General features: G+C 34.1%; 1 protein-coding gene across 2 annotated transcripts in view; it reads right to left on the bottom strand.

Moving 5' to 3' along the window:
* The window catches only part of LOC145694974 (uncharacterized), a 90,507-nt gene that overhangs the window by 39,829 nt on the left and 25,963 nt on the right, over window positions 1-24,715 (bottom strand). For both annotated transcript variants that reach the window (XM_081771788.1, XM_081771787.1), the window contains exons 3-6: window positions 22,570-22,876; window positions 19,063-20,637; window positions 10,282-10,361; window positions 8,227-8,456 (exon numbers count right to left, since the gene is read on the bottom strand). In XM_081771788.1, the coding sequence (XP_081627914.1) occupies window positions 8,227-8,456; window positions 10,282-10,361; window positions 19,063-20,637; window positions 22,570-22,876 (2,192 nt within the window). The remainder of the gene's footprint in view (window positions 1-8,226; window positions 8,457-10,281; window positions 10,362-19,062; window positions 20,638-22,569; window positions 22,877-24,715) is intronic.

Genomic DNA, 24,715 nt, shown 5'->3' with positions numbered 1-24,715 from the left:
CAAGAAAAAAATAGTTCCTCCTACCGCGGTTCCTCCCATGTCAGTGGCCTTCAGTTCATTATTGAAAGCAAAGCACATCGGGAAGCAAAGAAAGGGAAGGGGAGGAGAAGGAAAAGGGAAGGAGAACACATAAGGCACAGCGGTGGAAAGGGACTTATTGCCTCGCCTTTGGGGGTTGTTTTTCTTCTTTTTACGTTTTTAGAAAGACACATCAGAAAACCTCTCTTCTGTTTCCCGTGGATATCCATTGAATTTGAAGTGTATTGTCTTGTAGCTATGTTTCTTTTTGTGTGTGCGTATATGTGTATTTTGCATAATTATTTGGATGTAGATTAGTGCTTTGGGTTCAAGGCAGTGCTGGACTGGCCACGTTGACTACTTAGCGATTACCAAGGGCCCAAGGAGCCCCACAGGGATCACGAGGGGCTTGCCCTGTAGGTCTTGGAAGAATTTTCGCGATCTCAAATGCTTTCTTTGAGTCAAAACTGTCAAAGTAACTGACGTAACTTCACGATTACGTTTGATTGTTTCAGTATTATTGTAACATTTTTTGCGATCTGTTTTGTACTATATATTTATTCAATACAGAAAATATGATTTTTGTCACTTACCATGCTTTGCAACTGACCTGTTAAGTTTACACACACACATTATATATATATATATATATGGGACTTTTAAGGACCCGCGCCAAGGGCTCTTAACTTGGCAGTCCGACACTGGTTCAGGGTTCAAGCTTGCAGTCGGATAAGAATATAATATACTGCTAATAAATTTTAATAGCTAATTTCTTTCTGTACATCAATAATTATCTTTCTACTTTATTCAATAACTCGCAGATACAGGAAAAGGAATACATGGATCAGAAAAATTACAGAAGTGATAGATATAATATAATCGTGTCGATACACCTCGTCAGATCGCGTCAATAATCATAGGGATACATAGATCTTATCTTCGGAACAGACCACTTCTTTTGTGTGTCTGTATTACGGTACTATTATTCGCTCAAAAACAACCGAGATGTAAGAAAGTCAATCAAGTTCATCAACTCTAATAAGTGGTAAGATTGAGAATGAATGATCGAAGTTCCTTGGCGACAGTATGTGAGAACATTAGAAGCTGGCGAGGTGTTTAACGCCATTATTAACTGTGTGAGATTCCATATGCAATATATAAAAATCCCATTTTCTCAAGGAGACTGAAATTCTAATTAGATGAGGTATGCTTGAATATTGGATTTGGTGCGATAACTCGAATTAGATTCCCAGTGTTAGTAAATGTCACCCTTACTCAAAAACACCCCTGGCTTTTAAAAGACGGGATTTCGCGAAATTCAACCTCTAAGGGGAAAAGAAAACTTTTTTGTTCTCCCATATTATGTCAGGCATGGAACTTGCACATGTTGTGAGTGAACCTCCCTAGGTTTAGAAGAAGACAAAGTTATAGAAATGCTCTGTGGGGGGGAAAACGCCATAGCACTTCTTTCGGCGTCAGATCCCCGAAACAGTTCGGTTTAGTACAGATAATTGATATACATGTTGTCCTCAGATTCTAGACTAGACTTTGGGTAACACTGAATTTTCTGAATTTCAATACTTTAGAACAGACCAGTAACCAGCCACTAAAGTTTGGGGGACATAAATATGCTAGGGGGGGGGGCAATGGTAACAATTCTAGATCTCTTTGCATCAACATCAGACGGATGCATTGTAGTTTGGGGCAGCCAAAAAATTTAGGGGGCTGGGCCCCTAATTGCAGGCCTGTCTTAGAAAGATTAAATTTTGTACAATGTTCTCTATGCAGACTAAGATGCAGTTTTGAGTAATCCCACTTGAAGGGATACGTAGGTTGATTCAATGTTTTTCCATTGTTATTACCAATGTATTTATAATCATTCAGCATACAGCCACGAAATTTGTATAATACACACTTAAGCGCACACAAATGGATATACAAAAGATTGTTCGCCTTACATCCTACATTTTTGATTCGGTGATGTCACCTGGCGTATCATGCTAGAACTGTGGGTTTGCTGGCGGGAGCAGTGTTGTCTGACCTGGTAGATGCAAAGAAAGGCATTCTCCTAGCATATTTATAATTTTAAGAAAAGGACATATTTTTGAAAGGAGTTACACGAAGACATTTCCAGTTTCTACAGATGTTTTGTTATTTACATATAGAACATCCTTTTTATATAAAGTTTGTTTGTTGAACCTATTTGTCTATTCTTCAGTAGCAGTTTTCAACCCGCTCTAAGAAACGAACGATACAATTTTCAAAAGAAAAAAAAGTATGTTCCGTTATAAGCACCCTAGATGTAATTACAGTACTTTTCCAGTTTTTCAATTGGGATTGATTTTCTTTCCCTGTTTTATATACCCCCTTTCTTGTAGAAGTTCAATACTATTATTATAACCTTCCTATCCAAAATAGCGATAATGGAAATAACACATCACAAAAAGTATTGTACTCGAGTTCATTACCAATTGATATCCAGTTTGTTTCTACACGTCAACCGTTCTTATACCTAAATATTTACTGTCAAACATTATATAAAATACTGCATGTAAATCAGGAGCTATCAACAATTGGCATATTAGCGTACCAAAAATTTCTACTAACACTATATAGCACGATGTTCCCTACGAGACGAGACGAGACAAAATTTTCATTATCATATTCTAGGCGGACAGAATTCTTTCAATAGAAAAAGATAACTTTCCGAAAAAACTTTCACTTTCACCTCTTTTCGAGACGATACAACCCCAACTCATAAAACAAAATATACATAAAAGTTAAAGAAATAAAAGATAAGAAATGAGTACCAGAAGTTCAAAATTCCTACTAAAATATTTTAGTCTTTAGAAAGTTGCAGATATCTTTAAACAATACTAACATTTCTACGTAATTACGACAGGAAACTTAATTCTAGACGTAAACAAACACATTTTTCACGAATGCAACTTTTACACAATGCAAAAAAAAAAAAAAAAAAAAAAAGTCAATTTGCTATTCAGAAGAAATATCGTCCCTCATCGATTTTAACAGCTTCATTATAAGTAGGTACTGAAACAACAACATAATTAATCTAACTAAGTCGAAATTTCAACTTCGGTGACCCATAACTTGAAAGCCAACGCATTGCACACCATATTATTACATACACACTATTCTCGTCAAGCTCAACTACCATGTCAAGTTTAGTCAGTATTAGATGGGTTTGGGGCCGCGGACTCAGTGGTAGAGCGTTCACATCACACTGGTGCATGTGGTACTTGGTGAGATCCAGCGCTCGCCAAGGAAGCTTTGTGGTGCGTGCCCGTTTGTATGGGATTTCTCGGGGTTCCCTCGTTTCCATCCACTTTCTTCATTCTTCATTCCACCGTTTCATTAATTTTTCATCATCACCGTCTCCCTTAGCCTCGGTGCATAATCGTGGGACGTTGAACTTGATATTTCATTAGATGAGTTTGATCGATCGCGTACCATGTATACTATACTTTTGACTGATTTAAAAAAAATAAATGAAGGACGAACAATAATAGTACATAAAATAACATTAAAACCTGAACACTATTTCTTACTTTACTAATATTTTCTGTTTCACACCAAAAACTTTAGTAACTTTAACAAATAATTTAGCATAAAGCATACATGAAATATAATAATTAATGCACTATAAAATTAAAAATAATCCAAGCATTGAATATATTAACTCTATGGCCTATGGAACCCGAATGTTCAATGCGAATTTACAGAAGCTCTCGCTTAGACTACAATTTTAAAATAAATATTTTATAAAGTCTTCATGTAAATATGTGAAGACAATACAAAAAGGTTACACACCAAAACCTGTACATGCAATAAATAAAAAACACAGAATTTCAGTAACACTACAACAACGTATTTCGACTAAAATATTATAGCGTTTCAAATGGTACTTACGCCTTTAATAGTATCATTTCTACACAATTTACTGCAGAAAACTTAATTCTACATACAAATGACGTACTTTCTACAGAATGCAATATCATATATATATATATATATATATATATACTTCTACTCTTTTGTTGTTTTTTTTTTTATTTCTTATTCTTAGCATCAGGGCTGTGCCGTGGGGGCGGGGCGAGCAGGACGACGGCCCCGGGCGCCGAAGTAAGGGGGTGAAAAATTCGGGAGAAAAAAGGAAAAAGATAGAAAAAATTGCTTGGAATATATGTATGGGGGCGCCGTCGTATATTCTCGCCCCGGGCGCTGATTTTCCACGGCACGGCCCTGCTTAACATCAATAATGTACTGGGGTCTCGAATTTTTAAGTTCCTTGTATGGCGAGGATCGATAATTTCAGGAAGCAAGCATTCCATATAAAATTTCTGAAGTTGCTGTTCCCATTTTTCTTCCCAGAACTTGTCACTACGAAGAATTTTTTGCACCAGCATTCCTTTTGGTGTCCAAAAGACAAAGTAACAATAATCTCGGCGAGTAATATGTAACTGTGCTTGAACCTAGTACATGAAGTTGTCATTGTCTTTAATACACATGCTACCATCAGGATTTATCGTGCAAAATGTAACCTTGGTTCTTACTGCCTCTTCTGGTGTCATGGAGCTTGCTGAAGACGGACATTTTACTTTTAATACAGAATCAACTCCAATAATACCATCTGGACTTGCGCCTAAATAGCACTTCTCGGCATCAATGAATAATCCGCAAGGATTTACCATGGTAGAAGTAAGATATTACTACCATGGGATTTACCTTCATTCCATATTCTGCCTCGAACTGCTCTACAGCAAACGGCTCCTTCTCAATACCATACATCATTGCAGCGGTTCTGGTATAGAGTATAAAAGGAATTTTATTATACTTTGGCAAGAAGTCGATTTCATTTTGCAAATTCTGCCGAACGTTGAAGCTATAAGCCCTTTCAATGTGGATAACTATTGAAGGCTAGTAGTAAAATCAGTAATGCATTTTTGAAGCTAACGATTCTCTCTCTACCTCTCATTTTTTCAAACCGAGAATCAGCGGCAGAACATAATGATGGAGGATAATAATTGCCTGTCGAAGAAGCATACACACATAGACACATATACAATATACATTTATATATATATATATATAATATGCGAACCATTTGAAATGAGGGTTAGAAAGTGATAATCGAAGATATTACATAAAAATTTTCCGGAATTTCACACATGAGGGTCTCTGCAACAGGCAGATTTCTAAAGAACTCTACCTACAATGGGGTGCGGATAACTACGTGAAAAGATTATGTTCTTGTCAGGGTTTGTTTTCCTGGAACCTGCCAGCTTTATCAGAGGGTGGCTTTGTTGGCAATTGCTCGGTGAAATTTGAGAAGAAAGCGGGGAATGGAAAGGAAGAGGACTGAAAAGAAAAAGGACAATTTCCCTTCCGTTCTCTTTAGAAAGAGATGTCAAGGTAATTCACCTGCAATGAATGAAAGAACAATGTAAATGGATTCATATTGCTCTGAAAATCATCACATCGCCCTTTTTAATTGGATGTTTGAAGCATAGCTCATTTTCTTTTTCCCTCTTTACTGCGGGGAAAATGTTTTACAGGCAATAATAATAATAATAATAATAATAATAAATACAAATAAAATTATATCTGCGAAGACTGAATTGGTGCGGATAATCACGGTTGTTCGAAAACAACCTACATAACCGCTTCGGACAGATACCGGACACTGAGCACTCACAGGATATATTCTTCGCGTAGAGGAAGAGAGGTATTCCACACTAACAAAATAACAATAATAATAATAACCAGCCCTTTTTTCTGGCTGTTCGCAACGGTACGGCTTACTAGCACTTTTTGTGATTGATACCTGCTTTAAAGAATTGAAAATATTAGAAATTAGTATGGGGAAATGGGAATAAATTATTCACTGACACTTCGTACAATGCGACCGTTCATTAAATCTAGTACAACTCAACATTTTATTGTTATCAACGTAGATTCTAAAGGTTTTAGGGACTCATCAGGGAGTGTACTATAGCTTGATTCCTTTTGCAAAGGCGACATTTTTTGGTTTCCCTTTTATTTATCCCCTTGATTTTTTTTTTTTTTTTTTTTTACATCTTTCGGAAGAAAATCAATTATAAAATCCGTATTTGTTTTTTTGTTTATCGAAAGTAAGTTCCTCAATCTAATAAGACTTTAAAGAACATGAAACTTTACTCTGATTACATTCAAGTAATTTAAAATTTGATTGCGGAGAGCAATGAACTGTGATGGCACTCTCTCATCGATAAGGAAAGCAGAAACTGTGAAACTTACGTCACCTGTACAGGTAATAGCAACTCGGAAGGAAATAATTGGAAAGGTTACTTTCAAAAGGATACGTATCCAGTTTGGTCGTTCAGTGATTACATACATTTTTTTCCTGGTTCATCTGTCAAATTCGACATATACAATCATTTCTTTGAAATGGATCTATTTGGGTTTGTAATAAGCCTAATTCAATGGGAATGTCATTGACAGTTGTCAAATCGATAGGCATCTTAGAAACGAAGCAGAAAACACAAAAATGTGCTCACTGAACGATCAAAATGGATATATTCCCTTTTGAAAGTTAACTCCTCAATTGTTGATATGTTTTGCTTGTAAAAAATATTGGGTTCCAGAAAGAAAAACTGGGAGCTTATTGTAATATTACGATCTGATGACAGAATTACTATCACTAAATTATAAACAAGACTAGTTTCATAGCACATAGTTACGACATTATATTGACGCTACTTTACACAGTATTCAATCTAATAATAATAATAATAATAATAATAATAATAATAATAATAATAATAATAATAATAATAATAATAATAATAATAATAATAATAATAATAATAACAAGATGGAATCGAATAACAGGCGCAAAGAAAGTAAAGAAACACGAAGGGCAGGACTATACTGATAGAGAATAACAAACTGGTAAAGCAGCGAAAATGAAAACAAGAGATAGAGAATACGAAACCTTTAGCCAGGGGAGGGAGAACATGAGGGACATAACAAAGTATAGTAAATGGTAACTATTAGGTCCCAGATTCCGCTCTCACCCAACAAACGTACACATAAAATTGAATAAAACAAATATCTAACATTTGTTTGTTAGCGGTAAAAATTGTCTACAAAGTTGAAAAAAATATTTAGTCTATAATAAGAAAACAAAAAAGTATTATAGAATATATTTGCCTTTTTTGCTTCTGTTCTTTATGCCAGTTTATTAAATTTTCTCTTTGTTTTTTTTTTTCTTTCTTTTGCAAGACAAAAACAATCTCGCTTTCTTCCTTTCTGGTGGCATGGTTTACGCTTTACTCTTCCCAATTCCCGCTCTCAGCTCTCCACTCTCAAATCGAGTTTGGCGCCGACCGCCACTTTACACCACCCGCATAAAGTCAAAGCAGAAGACCTGCGCGAGATGATATATCCTTCCGCGAGAAATATGTCTTTCCCGATTTCGCCAACAGATGGCAGTATCGTATGCCGTTACATAAAAAGCCTGCAATTAGCTTTGAATTACTCTAATTACAGGCACAAATTCACAGTAACAATATAAATGGACTCATGTGTGTTATTGTTAAAGTGTATTCTTGACTTCTATCTTGGCACTTTATCATATTTACCTTCTAAACATTACGAAATCTCCTAAGAATATTAATATTTAATTTTAATAACTTTTTGTTTATTACAAAGTAAATACAAATACTATTTTAAAAGTAGTAAACAAGAAAGCAAGACTGCATGATAAGTTATCAATTACCGTTGAGTTCATTTTCCTACTCGCTGTCTTAACCTAGATTTTTGAGTAATTCATATTCTGGCTATACTGTAATTTCTATGGATAGCAACACTGAAAATTCTTCTAATTCGTATTTTCGGGTGTAGAATAACATTGTCTATTATTGTGGTAAGTTGCATTTCATTATCTCTTTTTACTTACGAAAAACGAGCAAAAGAAAAATTGTGAGCTTTTGTATAATTTTTAGTAGTCTAGCCCCTTAACAGGAGAGGCGATAGTAATATGGTATTTTGAACAGGATAACAGACCTTTGAACAAACTGAAATATTTTCAAAACATAAAACTAAATATTTTGATTAGATATCAAAGTTTGAACAGGCTAAATGATATTTCACAATTTACGAACTGCTTTGCAAAAATTATAAACAAGATCTAGCATTACTACTTACGTCGGGAGATCATTGGTGTTAGGGAGAACACCATTGCATGTGAAACCATTGAGTCCACTATCTAAGAAATGGCCACCAGGAAATTCCGTTCCTCTTTCACTTTTCACTGCAGCATCTGCTTTGGACATGCTGATAGCCTCTTGCACTTGAGAGTCTTCATCATATGATTCTCTTTCGAGGTCCGAATAGTCGTAATCTGAATAAACTTTTACACGCCTCTGCCTCCTGGTCTGGATAAGCATTTAAAAATTAATACTTTTAATAATAAATGCATTTTTAAAAAAATCTTTTAAAGTAAAACACGATCTCCATAGTAAATAATTGGATTTTCATTAGTAGTGAACAGTAAAGTTCTTGCGATTATTTCAAGCTTTTGGAACCAATACTACCCAGTTAGTACCTCCTTTGATTGACAAGGCTTCATCGACAGCAAAAGATATATTCTCAATACGATTCGAAACATGTCCATCTTAATAAGCACGCTATGCGAACTCTGATATATTTCCTAGTTTTAGTTCTAACTATGAATAGCTACAAAAATTATATATATACTGAACAGAAGAATGAAGACGTGCAATTTCTGGTAATGTTTAATCTTTTGAATATATATTCTGAAACATTGGAAAATTTTAAAGTTTTATATATCATTCTCTCAACATAATTTTAATGAACTTAAAAATTGAATACTTCGCGCTTTAAATGTGACATAATCGATTTAATGGAACAGATAAAGAAAGAGTCCACCTGCATCAATTTTCATATTATTTTAAATTTTGGAGATAGGAAAATCATTCTGGAACGTAAGCTTTGAAGCTTTCCGAATAGATCGTTCTTCCTACATCACAGTTTTTTCATAATCACGAATAATCTGTAGTTTAATTTAGAACTTCGAGAATGATAATCATAACAGTTTTTGTCCTTCATTGATTTTTCTTAAATGACAATCTACACAACTCATCCAATCTTGGCTGAATCTGACATGGAAGTAGACTTGAATTTCTTAGTATTTTTTTTTCTTTCTTCAAACCTTTGGTTGTAGAATTATTGGCTATTAAAGCTGGAGTCTGGATTTATTATTGTATTATGAAGCGTACATGGAAAAATATTTGCAACTATTTACTGGATCTACTGTGTTTATACTTAGCACTTATTAAAAACTTAAATAACGTACAGTTGATTTGAAATGTATGTTACATAATGCAATAATACGTGTACAATCAACTCTGCAAAATTATTTAAGACTTCAGAAGTTGATGCCAATACGTAGTTTCTTCAATATGGAAAGTTCGTTGTTTAAAATGCTTCACAAAGAAAAATCTCACTGCAGATAAAACGATCTAAGTTTTAAAAATAGTTAAATTCAATTTTAGGAATAAATTTCTGGTCTTTCGGCATTTATGACTATTTAGCCCGTCACGTACGAGGGATGACGTTCATCGGCGAGCACACTATCCGGGTAAGGGAAGGAAGGAAGCGGCCTGGGACCAATAAATGAAGTATCACCCCCGGCATTTGCCTGGTGTAAATGAGGAAAACCCAGGAAAACTTCATTCTAGATGGCTTGCCCGAAAAAGCTTTTTACACTTTTTCGACCGAGTGTCCCACCGGGAATCAAATCCAGAAATTCAATTTTATCCGCCCTTCAAGAAATGCAAGACTCCTAAGAAGTGATGAGATTTGTTCGTGAGTAACCCAATCCTGTTGACAAACGCAGTAGCAAGAACTGCCAAAGCAATTCAGTATTAATTTTTCGTGACAGACAATATCCACCTGCATTTCCTTCTAAACTACTAAATGTCTATATGCATGTAAGACAGCACTGAGAATATGTTCTTTTAATAATTAATACTTAACATTATACTTAAAAAACTTTGAAAGAAACGCATTTGGAGTTTCTGAATTACGCACGGAAGGACCACAATTTATAAAACAGAAAATGATACCAAGTTTGTTACCTCATCGTGATGACAATTATATGGAAAGATTTTTTTTATATAATTTATACAGTATCAAGTTAACTACATACTGAAAAATGTACAATAATAATATACTTACTCTGGTTGAAGCTATAGTAGGTACCACTTCATTATTATTCGGGGTCTCTGCCTCCGGTTCACTTGTACTCTCGCGCTTTCCTAAAAATAAAACTCATACACTTAACATAAAATTTTCATTAAATGCATGTAACATCACCATTAAAACTCTATGTGTTAATAAAAGTAACTGACATTTCTGGATGAAATTAAGTTATGATACTTACCAGGGTGGATTGATTTAAATCAGTCTGATTTAAATCACTTGATTTTTTAAATAAAAATCGTTGATTTAAATCGAATTCCGAAATAAATTAATTTAAAGTGAAAATAAGTAAAATCCCGTTTCTGTTCTGTTATTTCGATTATGGAAATTAATAATCATAATACATTGAGACTCAAATGTACAGTATAGTATGAAAACAAGTGTCATGCAGAGGATGATTAGGGAAAATCCCGTTTTGAACAGGAAACGGAGCAATCCTGCTTTCTTCTTTTTGTAACATTGGGTTTGGGTTTTAAAATCGTTAACTATTCCAACGGGGAAATCACCATCGACATTTAAGATGAAAAGTCTTTTTTGTGCGTGTCTGTTTGTTTGTTCCCAGATAATAGGGCGCATTTAGAGGGGTCCTATACCCTCTCCATTTTTTTTTTTTTTGATAATTTTATAACTTTAGGCGAATTTATGTATTTCATGCCACAAGCTAGTTCTGTTTTTTTTTTTAAATAGGCCCCTACTCAATATCAGTAACTTTTGTGAAAAAAGTGTCATTTTGATAAACGTTGCTGTACTTTTTCCTTAATGCTTAATCTTTTAAATTATATCACCTATTTTTAGGTGATACGGTAGAATCATCTTTATTCAATTAAAAAGTACCAATAAGGCTTTTTACTTCGTTTTCTTCAGGCTGGAGGCACTTTAGAACACGTTGCATATGCTTTTACGCCTTTCTGCGTTGAGGCATAGTGTGTGATGAAGTCATAGATTTTTTTGTTATGCGTATTATTATTATTATTTGTCGGGTTACATTTTGCATTCAGAAGACTGAAATTTTGCACACACGGTCAGTGTACCCCTTAATAATTTTCAGATGTTTTTAGATCTTTGCGTGGAAACAGTGGGTCCCGAGGGACAAAAATGTTTTTAAAAAAAAAATATTTTTAACAACAAAAAAAATTAGCTTTTTTCGTGATTTTTCCGCCTCAGATGGAGACATATGAATGGTACCGTTTGAAAGGCTGTTCTATTCTGAAGAAAATGATGTACGTACTATGCTCCTAGGATAAATAGGAATGTCTCTGGAAACTGTTATCTGAGATCCTATTTTATACGGGAATCTGGGGTATTTGGGGAATACTATTTTTCGCGGGCTTACTTTTGCACCTACAAGATTGAAATTTTGCACGTTTACTCAGTGCACCCCTCAGTATTTTTCAGATTTCTTTCAGATCTCTGCCTTAAAACAGGGGGAGGGGTCCACAGAGGTAAACATTTTAAATATATATATATATATATATATATATATATTTAACAGAAAATTCCTTTTTTCGTGATTTACCCGCCCCAGATACATGATGGACACATTTGAAGGGTACTGTCTGAAAATTTGTTTTATTCTGAAGAGAAGAATGTACAAATCATGATCCTAGGATAAATAGGGATGTCTGAGGAAATTTTTATATTACATCCGGGTCATCTGGGGCATTGTGGATATGTTCTTAGTTCATTGTTAAATAGTTTCCTCACCCTTACTACTCAAGATAGAAGCTTGAAATTTTGTACACACATTTAGTACACCCCTTAGTATTTCCCAGTTGATTTTGAGATATGTGCGTTAACACAGTGGAATTCAGAGGGGTCAATTTTTTTTTTTTTTTTAAGTAAAAAAATGCAGATTACTCTCAAAATTTCCCGCTTCAGGGACATGATAGGGAAATGTGAATGTTACTGTTTCAAAAGTTGCTCTATTCTAAAGACAGTGATGTATGTACTATGGTCCTAGGATAAATAGGGATGATGCTGTAGCTGCTTGACTGAAAGTCTATAATTCACCTTTAAAAAGAGTCATAATTTAAAAGGGTTAAGAAACATTGTTTGGGATTGATATAGGTTAACAATTGGGGATAATTCAAAATTCAACCCCAATACTTTCACTTAAATGGCATAATTGGCATTTAATACTAACTCCTAATGCTTTTTCTTCAGTTCGCGACTTGTATTATACGAGGAGAAAGATTTGATTTAAATCAAAAAAATCGATTTAAATCAAAAAAATCGATTTAAATCAAAAAAATCAACAAAAATGATTTTTTTTAAAAAAATCATGATTTTTTTCCACCCTGATACTTACTACACATGCCAAATGTATAATCTGGCGAAAATAACTCGCCTTTGCCAGAACCTTTTATTCTTATCGGAAGTATAATTATGGGTGTAAGTGGTTTTAAAAGACTCTTTACCTTGCAGCATGAATTCGGTTCATGTTCAAGATTTTGTTTTCATTATATTTTGCTCATCTCTGTAACCACAATTCCATACATGTGCAATATGAGTTAAGTCTATCACTGTAATTCTATTCAAAATAATGTTCCTTGTCTTATAAAGAGACAAAGGCCCCGAGCATTCCAGAAAACACTCATTGTCAATTAAATTCAAGTCTGTGAATTTGAATTTGAGTAATGTCTTTTCGATATCGATTCAGCGTCCGAGGAACCGGTTTTATCTTTGATCTTATTAATCTGTTGCAACCGGTAAGTTATGGACTTACTACTTCAAGTTTGAGTATTGAATTCCGATAGTTTGGAAATCTACCGTAGTTTCACACTGTGAAACGAAACTGACTTCTTGTTATTTATGTAGGAATTTCGGTCTGATTCCTTCCTTGTTCTTGTTGTGCTAAACATCATACTTGTTTCTTATTCTGTTCTTACTTGTTGATCTGGTTTCTCTACCTTTCTCCGATCGCGTTTCTACTTTTCATTCTTATCATATGACTTTACTGTAATTATATGATTTCTATATACTTTCATAATTCTTTCTTTGATTGTCAACTCAAAAATATTAGTGCCTATCTTCCGTCTTATTTCTCCCTTGATACAGTTTTGCATTCCTACTCCGAAATTTTTCACCCACACTGTAGCTGCTTCTGTTAATTGACTTGGCTTTTTTAAAATTATTTATATTTTTTTAATTCTCTTCATTTATTTATCTTTGTTCCGTTGAACCAGAATTAGAGAATATCTCCGGTATCTTCTGTTTAGTACACCTAGACATGATCAGGCCTCACAGCAGGACATTGAAAAAATATAGGACAGTTTTGGTTTATACAATAGAATATTGTGTTCTGAAGCACACAAAAAACAATGTATTGTAAGAAAAGGCCACTCTTCACTCCAATGGGTAACTGGAAATAAGATTTAGATTAATACAGAGTAAGAGTGTATTATATATATATATATATATATATATATATATATATATATATATATATATATATATATATATATATATATTTTGTTTCGGAAAAAAGAAACTAATTGAAATAAAAGACTTGATATACTAACTAACTAACTGATTCATATTAGCTTTGCTATCTAAATAACTTGAACTTTAAAAAATCACTGAACAAAGCAACGTTTATTATTTAAAAATAACTGTGTAATGAAATATTTGAATCTAATTAAACATTGAATTATTTGATCAACGTATTTCCCTCTAAAATAAATAATGTAACAGCATTTCATTCTTCATAGACCTGCGCATTATATATACATTTCTAACAACTGTTATACAACATATATTTCAGGACATTTCCGTTTCATAAATAATTCGCAGGACATTTCCAGGATTTTCACAATTTTTCTGCTTTCCATTACTTTTTCAGGACGTTTCCACGAAACACTTTTATTTCCAGGTTTTCCAGGACGCGTGGGAACCTTGCATATTATGTACAGCAATATTGGAAGGCTTTGAGACCAACACACCTCAATGCCTAGCCAATACTGCTGCATACACTGCTAAAAGAAAATGCTAACAGAGCTTACGTTATAAGAGAATGGAACATGGTAAGGTTCCTCAGTTAAGCTTCATTGGGAAAGAATAAGCACACAGAAAACAGAAAAAAAGAACATAGGAGGATTTAAAATAAATAATAGTGAGGATTAATGACTAGTCCCTTAAGAAAATGCTATGACTTATTTAGCATATTGCTAATATGTAGCAATTTAAATCATCACTTGGAACTGTCCTTGGCTTGTATTTTTAATGATTCAATCACTGAAAAATATAGGAAATAAAGGACAAGATTAAAATATGGAACATATATAGGACAAATATACACAAATTTCCAAAATACAGGGGAAAAAATAGGAAAATGGGACAGCCGGGGGCCCTGCATGATTTATTTAACCATGTGTTTGGCTGATACGTCAATAAATAAGTTGAGGGAGGATATTTATCTTCCTTTTGATGTGATATGCAAGTGATATAATGCACCTGTCGTAGCCAATTCGCAATTAGCTGAGATCGGTTTGAAAGTATTTCTTTTTCAACAGTGCTTTTTTCGAATAGATTGCGCAGGGCTTTCTGCCTTACCATTTCTTGATGGTGGCAAATGAATAAGCTTAATTCGCCTTTCAGTATAATATTTTCCAAAAGGGTATCATTGAAAAGGCGAACGTAATCCATCACTGATGATCTCGAGTAACCAAGTATCTTACAAACTACCTGTAGTTTTTCGATATATGAAGAATTGTTTGATGTCACTCTCCAAGCACGAATTCAGTTGGAACAACTATCCATCATCAGCAAGAATATAAATCCGAACACAAAGAAGTGACCTAAATGGACATACTACAAGGATGTCTCTGACTGAAGCCACGACTGGAAATTTTTCTTCGGAGCATTAGCTAATGTTTGACACATCTTACATTAATGTAAATAATCTTTAATGTCCTCTACCAATAAAGGCCACAAAAATTCCTGAAGCTAGTTTTACCATACGTACAGATTCTACATGGTGATCGCGAATGACGTTAATTTTTTTTTTTTTTTTTAAATTAGATAATGTGATTCTATCACACACTCATGTTGCATATGCTGGTTCTGGTTTACTTTGTCCTATTAGCATGTGTGAGAGCGTAGATTTTATACTGTTTCTGTGCACGATTTGTTGATGTAAGATTCGCTAGAATACTAACTGATAAACAAGTTATTCCTCAGTACAGTGCTCCCAATAAAAACATTTATTAGTATTTTTTTTTAAGGCATGTCAATTGCACTGAATATCTTTACAAGTCTAATTTTCACATTGTAACTATAAACAATTAATTTATATATTTTTCCTCTTTTGCTCACACTTAATTGGTAGAAGATTTCTTGCCTGAACTAGCACGTAATAATAATAATAATAATTTCTCAGTCTTAAAATTATCTAAATCACTGACCAGTTTATTTTACAGTTACTTGCAATAGGATTTTAAGATTCTTTTAAAAATAAGTAAGTCAATACTGTGTTCTCGTACTATTCCTTAGTTCGTGAAATATGTTATTAGCTTATAAATAAACTCAAAAATTATACACCCTATTGCCCTCCATACTATTAGGTTTTACTTAAACAATCATGAATGCTGGAATTGTCGTTCCCAGCATTGTGAAAATACACATAAAGGCATTGTTTAGGACAGGATGAATGAGAATCAGTTACACAGTTAACAACGATGTACACTAACATTTAACTTACTAAAGCAAATTTCTTGCGACTTCCAGTGTAAAAGCCTTACACCTCCTCCTGTGATCGGTGAGGATAGTGTGTTATGAGTTATAATACGAGAATAACTACAATTTAATGACAAAACAGACAAAAAGTGATGATTAAAATAAACACGTTTACCTCAACATTACTTTGTATTTACTCTTTTTTTACATACGCATTATAATACCCAAACATACTGAAGGTGTCAATGACTTTATTCTAACTTTTGCCCCAGCGTCCATATCTGAGTTTAATTTTTATTCCTCCATTAGCATGAAAAAGGTCTTGTATACCTGTTCATGAATAATGCAGACTTCAATAAGTTCTGGTCTGTTTTGTACATTTTAGGTGTTGATACTCGTGATGTTGGAGCAGCGTTTTTTGTATCTGGTATTACTGATGTTCTACTTCAATCTAATGTTTGTATTTCTTTTCGTTTTGCCTGTGTGTCTCCCTACGAAGTTGGATTCGACTTCGACCTTTCAGTTATATATAATTCTTGTTGCAATGTTACAGAATACATTTTTTTTTTTTTAAATAGCGGCCATTGGTATCTTCAGATTAATTACCTGTGTCCAGGGTTGGCAAAAACCATGGTTTTTATTTAAAAAAAAAACGGTTTTTTGGTTTAAACTTTTTTTGTTTGTTTGTTTAAACCAGGTATTTTTGTTTAAATAGTTTGCTCTATGTATTTATATCACATATGGACAGAAATAAGTTTGTTTCGCCTTGGTGTTATTATGCAACAACCAGGTTATGCTGGAACGGGTCACATAAGCTTAATAATGCGGAATTCTAACCGCTTCTCGGCTTACATCCGAGAGAAATTGTCCTCCATTTATAAACTGGGACTAATTAGCCAGAAATGCGATACGTCTGCCGACTCACTCACGAAGGACTCCTGATAAAACATACGTTGTATTGATCTTTACATACTTGTTAATATAATTGTCAGGAGTCATTTCAGAAGGACAAAAAGATAAATTGCACAAGTGAAACCATTACACAGAATTACGCATGGACAATTTCGAAGTACTGCAGAGTACAGTAGAACTAATTTAGTCCAAGTTAGTTCACTACGACTTTTATTAATTCAAATTAAATACAACGTCTTAATTTGCATATCAGTAAGGAAAGTGAATAAAGATACGAATTATTTAAGTGCATTTTGGCTCTGACCCATTTATACATAAATCGATACCAAAGATTCTTCTGATTTCAATAAATGCTTCTCGTGGGGTTTGTATGACCCTCCCCCCGAAAAAAGTACGATATTTCGATGTATTTTATCAATAGTAAACATTATTAAAACAAAGCAATATGTAGAATTTTTCTTTGCAATTGCATAACAATAATAACGAAGTATAAAAAATCACAAAATAAACATTGATAAACTTATTTAAAAAAAGTTGCTTTTGTAGTATAATCACTTTGAGTAATGAATGGGAAATTTAAGTCTGAATATAATACGAATTATATACGAGAATGAAACGTGATAATCCAGAAATGTGTGTTCATCAAGATTTTACGAACACTTACACTTTTACGAAAATTTTTCATTTTTAGATTTAAACCAGTTTTTTTTTTTTAATTAATTATTTATTTTTTTTTTAATTTTTTAATCAGCTGGTTTAAACCATCTTGGCTTAAACCAGTCAACCCTGCTTGTGTCGCGTAAACTACCACAAAGGACTTTAAATGTATGCACCAGATTAGTCTCAATCCGGCTATGGACTACAGTTGAATGAATTTGCTATTTAATTGATGAGCTTTTATTTCAAAAAATGATATTCTTTTTTTAATGTTTTTTTTAACTACCTGATAAACGTTTTTTACACATCAGAACGTTAGTTCAGGAATGTTCTAGATTATATTACAAGAAGTGACGTGATCGCAGCGTAACTTTCTTCAACATAATTATAATGATTGAGGTTATAGTTGAAACCGTATGATTATTTATAAAATATGAACGCTTACTAGTTATTTTTTTAATATTATTATTCCGGAAGAAGAAATTTACAAGAGTATAGAAAAAAGCAGTAACTGTTTTGTTTAAATTTCAATTTAAAAACTGAAAATAATATTAACCCCAACATATCACATAGTTTACTTCCATTAGAAGCTTCCAGCAAAGTTAGCTTGCTTGTGAAGAATGACTTTTGTCCAGATGATATTCTCGAAAACGACACTAAAGTTTGTTTATATTTCTAACCACTCTATTACGTGGAATAACCCATATTCCTCATATAATTTAAAAAAGGGTAACTTGGAAGTTCTGTTACGTACTAACTTCTCACGAAAGGACTGTAATGATTTTCTTCAGTATCAACAACCATACAATATGGAATAATCATTTCTCTGGGAAAAATTAAGTAATAGTAGTTTCTGGTTGGAGTGAATTTTGTTCGGACGATTGCCGGTGCAGTGAAGAATGTTCTCGAATGATTTTGTTCACATTTCATGAATAATCTTACAATACAATGTAAGTCTTTTTGTGATAAGTGGTGGAGTGAGTTCGATGGATTTTTCAACAATGTTTTTGTTCAGACTTCATTAATAAGTATTTTATTTTTAGCCCTACAATATGCGTAATCCATTCATCTTTGTTATAATCAAAACGGAATGAATGATATGCTGATGAGCTACGTTGTTTTCGGAAGAAGTTTTTCGAAAACGTTTAAAACTTTTTTTTTCCTATTTCATTATTTAAAAAACACCTTCAGTATAGTATGATTTATATTCAACTTAAAAAATGCAAGCGAGAATATTTCATGCTGTAACTCGTACCTTTTATCCTTACTTTTGCGAACAATTCTGCCAACGAAAGAATCGAAAATTTGAAAATTAGTTTGGTGATTAATAAATTCATAGTAATGTAGAGCGATTATAAGGTGAACACTTTTTGAGTTTATTTATAAGATAATTTTCAAGCTTACACAAGGTTAAAAATACTTTTCTATGACACAAATATTCACATGATTAAATAAAAAAATATAAAGTTCACATTTAATCTAAAAGTTTTATGGAAAATAAGTGTGTATACTTACTTCCTACTCTTCCTCTCCTGCGGGTAGAAGGCTGCTCTTTACGTGCAGACGTCGTAGTATTAACTTTATCGGTAGAAGTATTTTTTGGAGTGACTGGATCCGGCAAAGGAGTAGAAACTGGAGTTGAATTATTTAACTGGGGTTGAATTGTAGTAAGTGGTTTTACAGATACAGCTCGGCCTGCTTCCCAGTATGTTGCAAGAAGTTTTAAAGTTTCAACACTCTGTTCAAGTAAAACGCCGGACATCTGAGACATAAGGTCTCCTAACTTGTTGATTAAATTATTACCGATTTCCTTCTTATTACTGTCTTGAGTAGCTGTAGCTGTTGGAGTTGCCTGAGATTTTTCTAGGACAGAAGTCTCTTTCGTCTGACTATCATCCCACGCATTGGATTGTGAGGTTTCCCAGCTCCCGGGCTTGATATCGGCCATGCCTGGCAGATTCTCCTGTGCCTCTTCTGCATTCTTCAAACATTGCAAATACCTAATATAATACTCCTGAGTCCATCGCTCATGACAAATGCTTTCTTCGAACACAGGCATATTGTTCTTTCTCCGAATGGCGAACATATGACGACATGGAAGAAGCATCGCTGAATGGAAGTTACAGGAACATTTCGTTGCCGAAGCATCAACATGTCCTTCGATAGCATTAATAGAGTACACTCCATCAACGGGTGGATTCCTGAGCTTCACTTTCGCTGCCAAAGCTAGCTGTTTTTGAACTAATTTTGATGCAATTTCTGTTAACAGCTTACCATACTTCTCCTCATCAGTGTCTTCAGCACTATACAATTCTGTTTCTTTGGACAATAAATCCATGGATTTATGATTTCGTAACACCTCAACAGAGAGAACAACTACAAATACCTGCTCAATAAAATCCTTTAATGTGCTTTTGTCATTTAAGTTTGCCTTCATTTTACTATTCACAGTTTCCATCACATTGGAGGCGTTTTCTAGGAAGCCCCATCTATGAAATTCTTTCCCCATAGACCACTCAGTTCTGCAATCATGCCACTTCGCATGATAATAATCAACAACATTAGGCGGCGCAGTACTTTTTAATGTGCCGTAGTGAGTATTGAATACATCTTCACTATTAGAGAAGAGCATTTTCTGCAGCAGCTGTAAAATTGTAGTTCTTAGCTCCTGTGATATGTCGAGTTTCTCACACGAAATGTCTCTATTAAAAATTTTCGCCGTATAGAACACACTAATTTGGAGTTTCACATTAGGAAAACTATTTCGCAACACGTCTCGCTCGTCAGTACACTTATCAGTGAGTATGGAACGCATATGGATCCAAGATGCATTTTTAGTTTTGAAATTATCCACAAACCACTGAAAATAAGCTTTATTTGGTTTTTTGAAACAACATACACTAACTATCTGACTTTCGCCGTTTCCAGCTTCGACCAGTAGCAGACACATTGGCAATCCAACCTTCGGTTTGTACGAGCACTGAAGTGTTACGAATTCTGGAAACGCCTCCATAGTAGATTTCATGGCCGCAGTTTGAAAGAAAAAGCACTTAAAGCCTTCTTCATCAGTAAAAACCTCAACGTCCGCACCTGAAAAGATTATACACTGCCTTAAAAGCATTCCCAATACAAAGAAAATTAATATATATATATATATATATATATATATATATATATATATATTTATTAACTTCTTATTTTAAGCTTTCTAAGTGCGGATAGGATCATTATCATCATTAAATATTCTCTCAATATTCGCGGGTAATTTAACATAACCTAAGAAATATTCGTGTATTACGGACTTGTAGTAACTTCTCTGACGTGAGATTACTTCCTCTAATATCATGCATCATCTGGAATGTATTTTCTTCCTCTCTTTTCCTTCTATTGAATTTTCAGTAAGATAATTTCTTTCCAAATAATGTCCTAACTACTGAACTAAAGCTTTGTTCGCCAAAAACTTTCAGAATGCAAACTCACCACGCACGTTGCAGCAAAGAGTTCCTACCATCTTCATTAGAAAAATAACGCTGCTAGACGAATTACGTCACTGTTATTAACCATTACTGTCCACAATAAGCTGATGCGCATTTTTTCTTTTTAAATAAGGAAATTCTCTGTGTATCTTGCGAACGGACCTGTGTCCGTAAATCTCAAAGCATTATTGAATGACTACAGATATTTCTGATCCTTTTCAAAATATTTCTCTAGACACTAGGAGATCTGCATTAAGTGCACAGAAAATTTCCTTTAGAAACTACTTTTAGAAGCGTGTAAATTACTGAATACAGTAAAGATAAATAACAGAATATAATTCGTTCAGCAACAATAATTTTCTGAATGGCTACGTGTTGAAGATGGCAAGAACTTTGCTGAAACAATCACGGTGAATTTACAGTCTGGGTGCTTTTGGTGAGTAGAACTTTAGTTCAGTATATGCATCCTACCAAATCATTCAGCAATGTCCTAACTAGTTTCTTACCTTCAGTGTTTTACACTCGCGGATCCAGGGGGAGGGGGCGATCGCTTCCCCAGAAGATGAAACTTTCTTATGTTATATATAAATAAAACCCATCTCAGAGTTTGGAGCTCTTAAAAGTAGCTCCAAGTAGCAGTATTACAACCCCCCCCCCTCCCGAAGTCCATCCTGGATCCGCCCCTGGTATTTGAACACCAGTGTTGTTCGTTTTCCTCATCTTTCGCTTATAATTCCTCATTATTTTCCATTTTCTTGCTAATTTTTCTCCATACTCTTTTATTTGGAAGCTTCTAAGAGCTTTCTCTAGCGACACAGACTCGCACAGCAAATTTTCATATTATTTAAAGCAGTGGAAAATTAATACTAAAATATATAGCAATGTTTAGTACTTACAAGATACTATAATCTAGAATAAAAAGCGAAGTATTTTCAACATACTCCCTTTTGTTAATAAAATAAAATTAAAAAAAAAAAATCGTTTAACCGAAGCACCACAGACCCATCATATTTGATTAAACGGGATTCTAGTGTACCTTCACACTAGTGTGTTTCACAGCTATTTATTAAAGAAATGTAAGCTCTGAATACCCATTTTTGCTATATATCAATTTTCTCCATTTAACTATCTAATTTTATTCTCGTAAAATCATCACGTGACCTTACATTCCAATAATTCGTTAAACAGTATTTCACGATTACTTCCTTGTCCCTTCTTTTCCTACTTCCTTTCAACGAAAAGATTTATCATTTTGTATGTGTGATTAAAATGCAAAGCAATGTTTATACAAAGCTGAATCCTGCATGACGTTAGGTAATTTTTTTTTAAATGACTTAACGATCAAAACTGCTGGAAAGTACAAAATTAATTTGAGATACAATTCATCATGTCCCAACTGAAAACTTAGGTTAAATTTGTAAATTGAAATAAATAAGAAAGCTACAACAATTTTCTAAATTAAGTTAGTTTAGAAGAAATACTTGAAGCTAAATATATTAATTTATTTGCTTATACCGATTTATACCTTCAGAGCGAAGGAACATACCGTATACTCTTCCAAGCTGTTTCGCTAAGCTTTCTATTTGTCCGACATTGTCCTTTCCTGAAGATTTCAACACATCCGAAGAACTTTTTCTGCCCAACGAATCCTTCATATTTTCCGAGTTTTCTACAGTCCTTTGAGATGTCTCACGTTCAGAATCGCTGGGTAAACTTGCTTCCTGCGAGTTTGAATCTTCGGCTCCAGAATCTACTTCTGATGGGAAATATCGTGATTCAGCTGCTGAGTTTTCTCCGTCTGACTTAGCTAAGCTTTTAGACTTGCTTGTTCTTCCTCTTGGCTTGTGAACTTTCTACATTATAAAAAGAAAGAAAAATTAAAGATAGAAGAACTTCCTAGTAGATAGTTTTTACTTAACGCTTAAGTTTAGTTTAAAACAAAACGCAAAACGTGAAATAAATGTAGGATAGTTAATGCTATAGTACATGTATAACAACTGTAAAGAAGGCAATATCGTGCCGGGAGGTCTTAAGTCCAGCCCAGTTTTTAAGGGGTTTGCTCCTACTGCTGACATTGAGATAGCGGGGCTTTGTAGAGGAGCATAAACAGCAAATAAACGTACATTAAGTTAGAAAATACCTTCTTCATTAGCAAACAGTTTAAGGAATTGATAGCTAGTGGATACTGATCAATACTAGATAAGAAGGAGTATGTGCTGGCTGACATAGTAGCTATTCTGGTCACAATCTCAAACCAAGGTTTAAAATTTGATACAAGAAGGAGCTGTCAATTTTACCACAACTGTATTAATACAGACAATAACGTGAAATTGGTGGTATGGCAAATGGTCGACGGGAAACAACAGTTGAAACTAATTCTAGTTTCAAACTTTTCCTAGGTATTTGGGATAAAGGTGAAATAAGCCACAAAATACCTCGCATGAGAGCGGTTTTTTACGTTCCTCTGCCCCTGCTTCAAATTCATATGTTATCTGATTACAGGAGCTACCGTTTTGCAGAATAAAACAGGTCACAATAATGTGTACAGAAAATATTAACCTCTTTTAGGTGTATCATGAGGGACGTCATAGAGGGTATGGTGGCGGGAAAGAGGGGCAGAGGGCGAAGGAGACTACAATTAATGGATGATATAAAAACAGAAAGATCATACGTGAAGACGAAGAGGTTAGCTGAGGACCGTGGAGCATGGAAGCTTCTCAGCTGCTGCAAGTGACCTGCCAGTAAGGGCAGAATACCTATGATGATGATGATGATTAGGTAACAATAAAACTGATCTCCAGATTGAATATTGCTTCTGCCTCTTCTTGCACACACCAAAAAAAAAAAAAAGTTTTCAGGTAATTTTTTCCCTCCTCATCTAAAATTCCTGGGCATGTCATGCTTCCTCTGTACGTGTCTTTGATGCATGTGGGCTCGAGTTTGACTTTAGAAAGAACGAATTGAGCAGTTCATTATTTTTGATCAACTTCTTTGATTTATTTTGTATGGTACGATTTTTCAGCAGGTAGGCTCTTCAATTTAGCAATCTTAAGAGCATGATCGAAAAGGAGGGCAATGAGAATTATACTTCCACTGGCAGCGCTCTAATATATACTTACTAACTGATATTCATTCATTTATTTTCTATTTCATTAAATGTTTGAAGCAATATGGTTTATCGGTTTTACTTCACCCATTTTATACACAAATTTCATTTTATAATTTGTAATAATAAAACAATAATGACAAAACTAATAATTTCTGCTAACATTTAAGTTCAAATTGATGTATTACAAGCTCCCTTATTTAAAATTTTCGATGTTGGTCCGTCATGATGACTGTCGATTGATTAGGGTTAATCATCCCGTTTCTACCTACTGTAAAGTGGGAACAGAACTACTAAAGGTATGTTATTTTCGGAATAGTTGTGAGCATTCGTACGTGCACCTCTGAATCGAGTCGCAGAGCATGATGTTTCTACAAGAGCGCGAAACCAAGTGGCTAACAGCTCACACACACTGATCACAACATTTTTACTGTGCGCAACTCATCACGTGACAGAATTTCTCTTTCCATGTTCCGGCTCGCTGACTAGCTTTGGGCCAGAAGTCATAGCTGTTCCGAAAATAATCTGCCTATACTCAAGTTTATATCCGAGGTAAGTACCTCTACAAAGAATCGAGTCCGAGACC

The sequence above is a fragment of the Thermobia domestica genome, chromosome 9, assembly GCF_964235325.1.
Source record: "Thermobia domestica chromosome 9, izTheDome1.hap1.1, whole genome shotgun sequence".
NCBI lineage: Eukaryota > Metazoa > Arthropoda > Insecta > Zygentoma > Lepismatidae > Thermobia > Thermobia domestica.
Note: the sequence above shows the minus strand (reverse complement) of the source record. Positions and strands in the feature narration are given on the sequence as shown.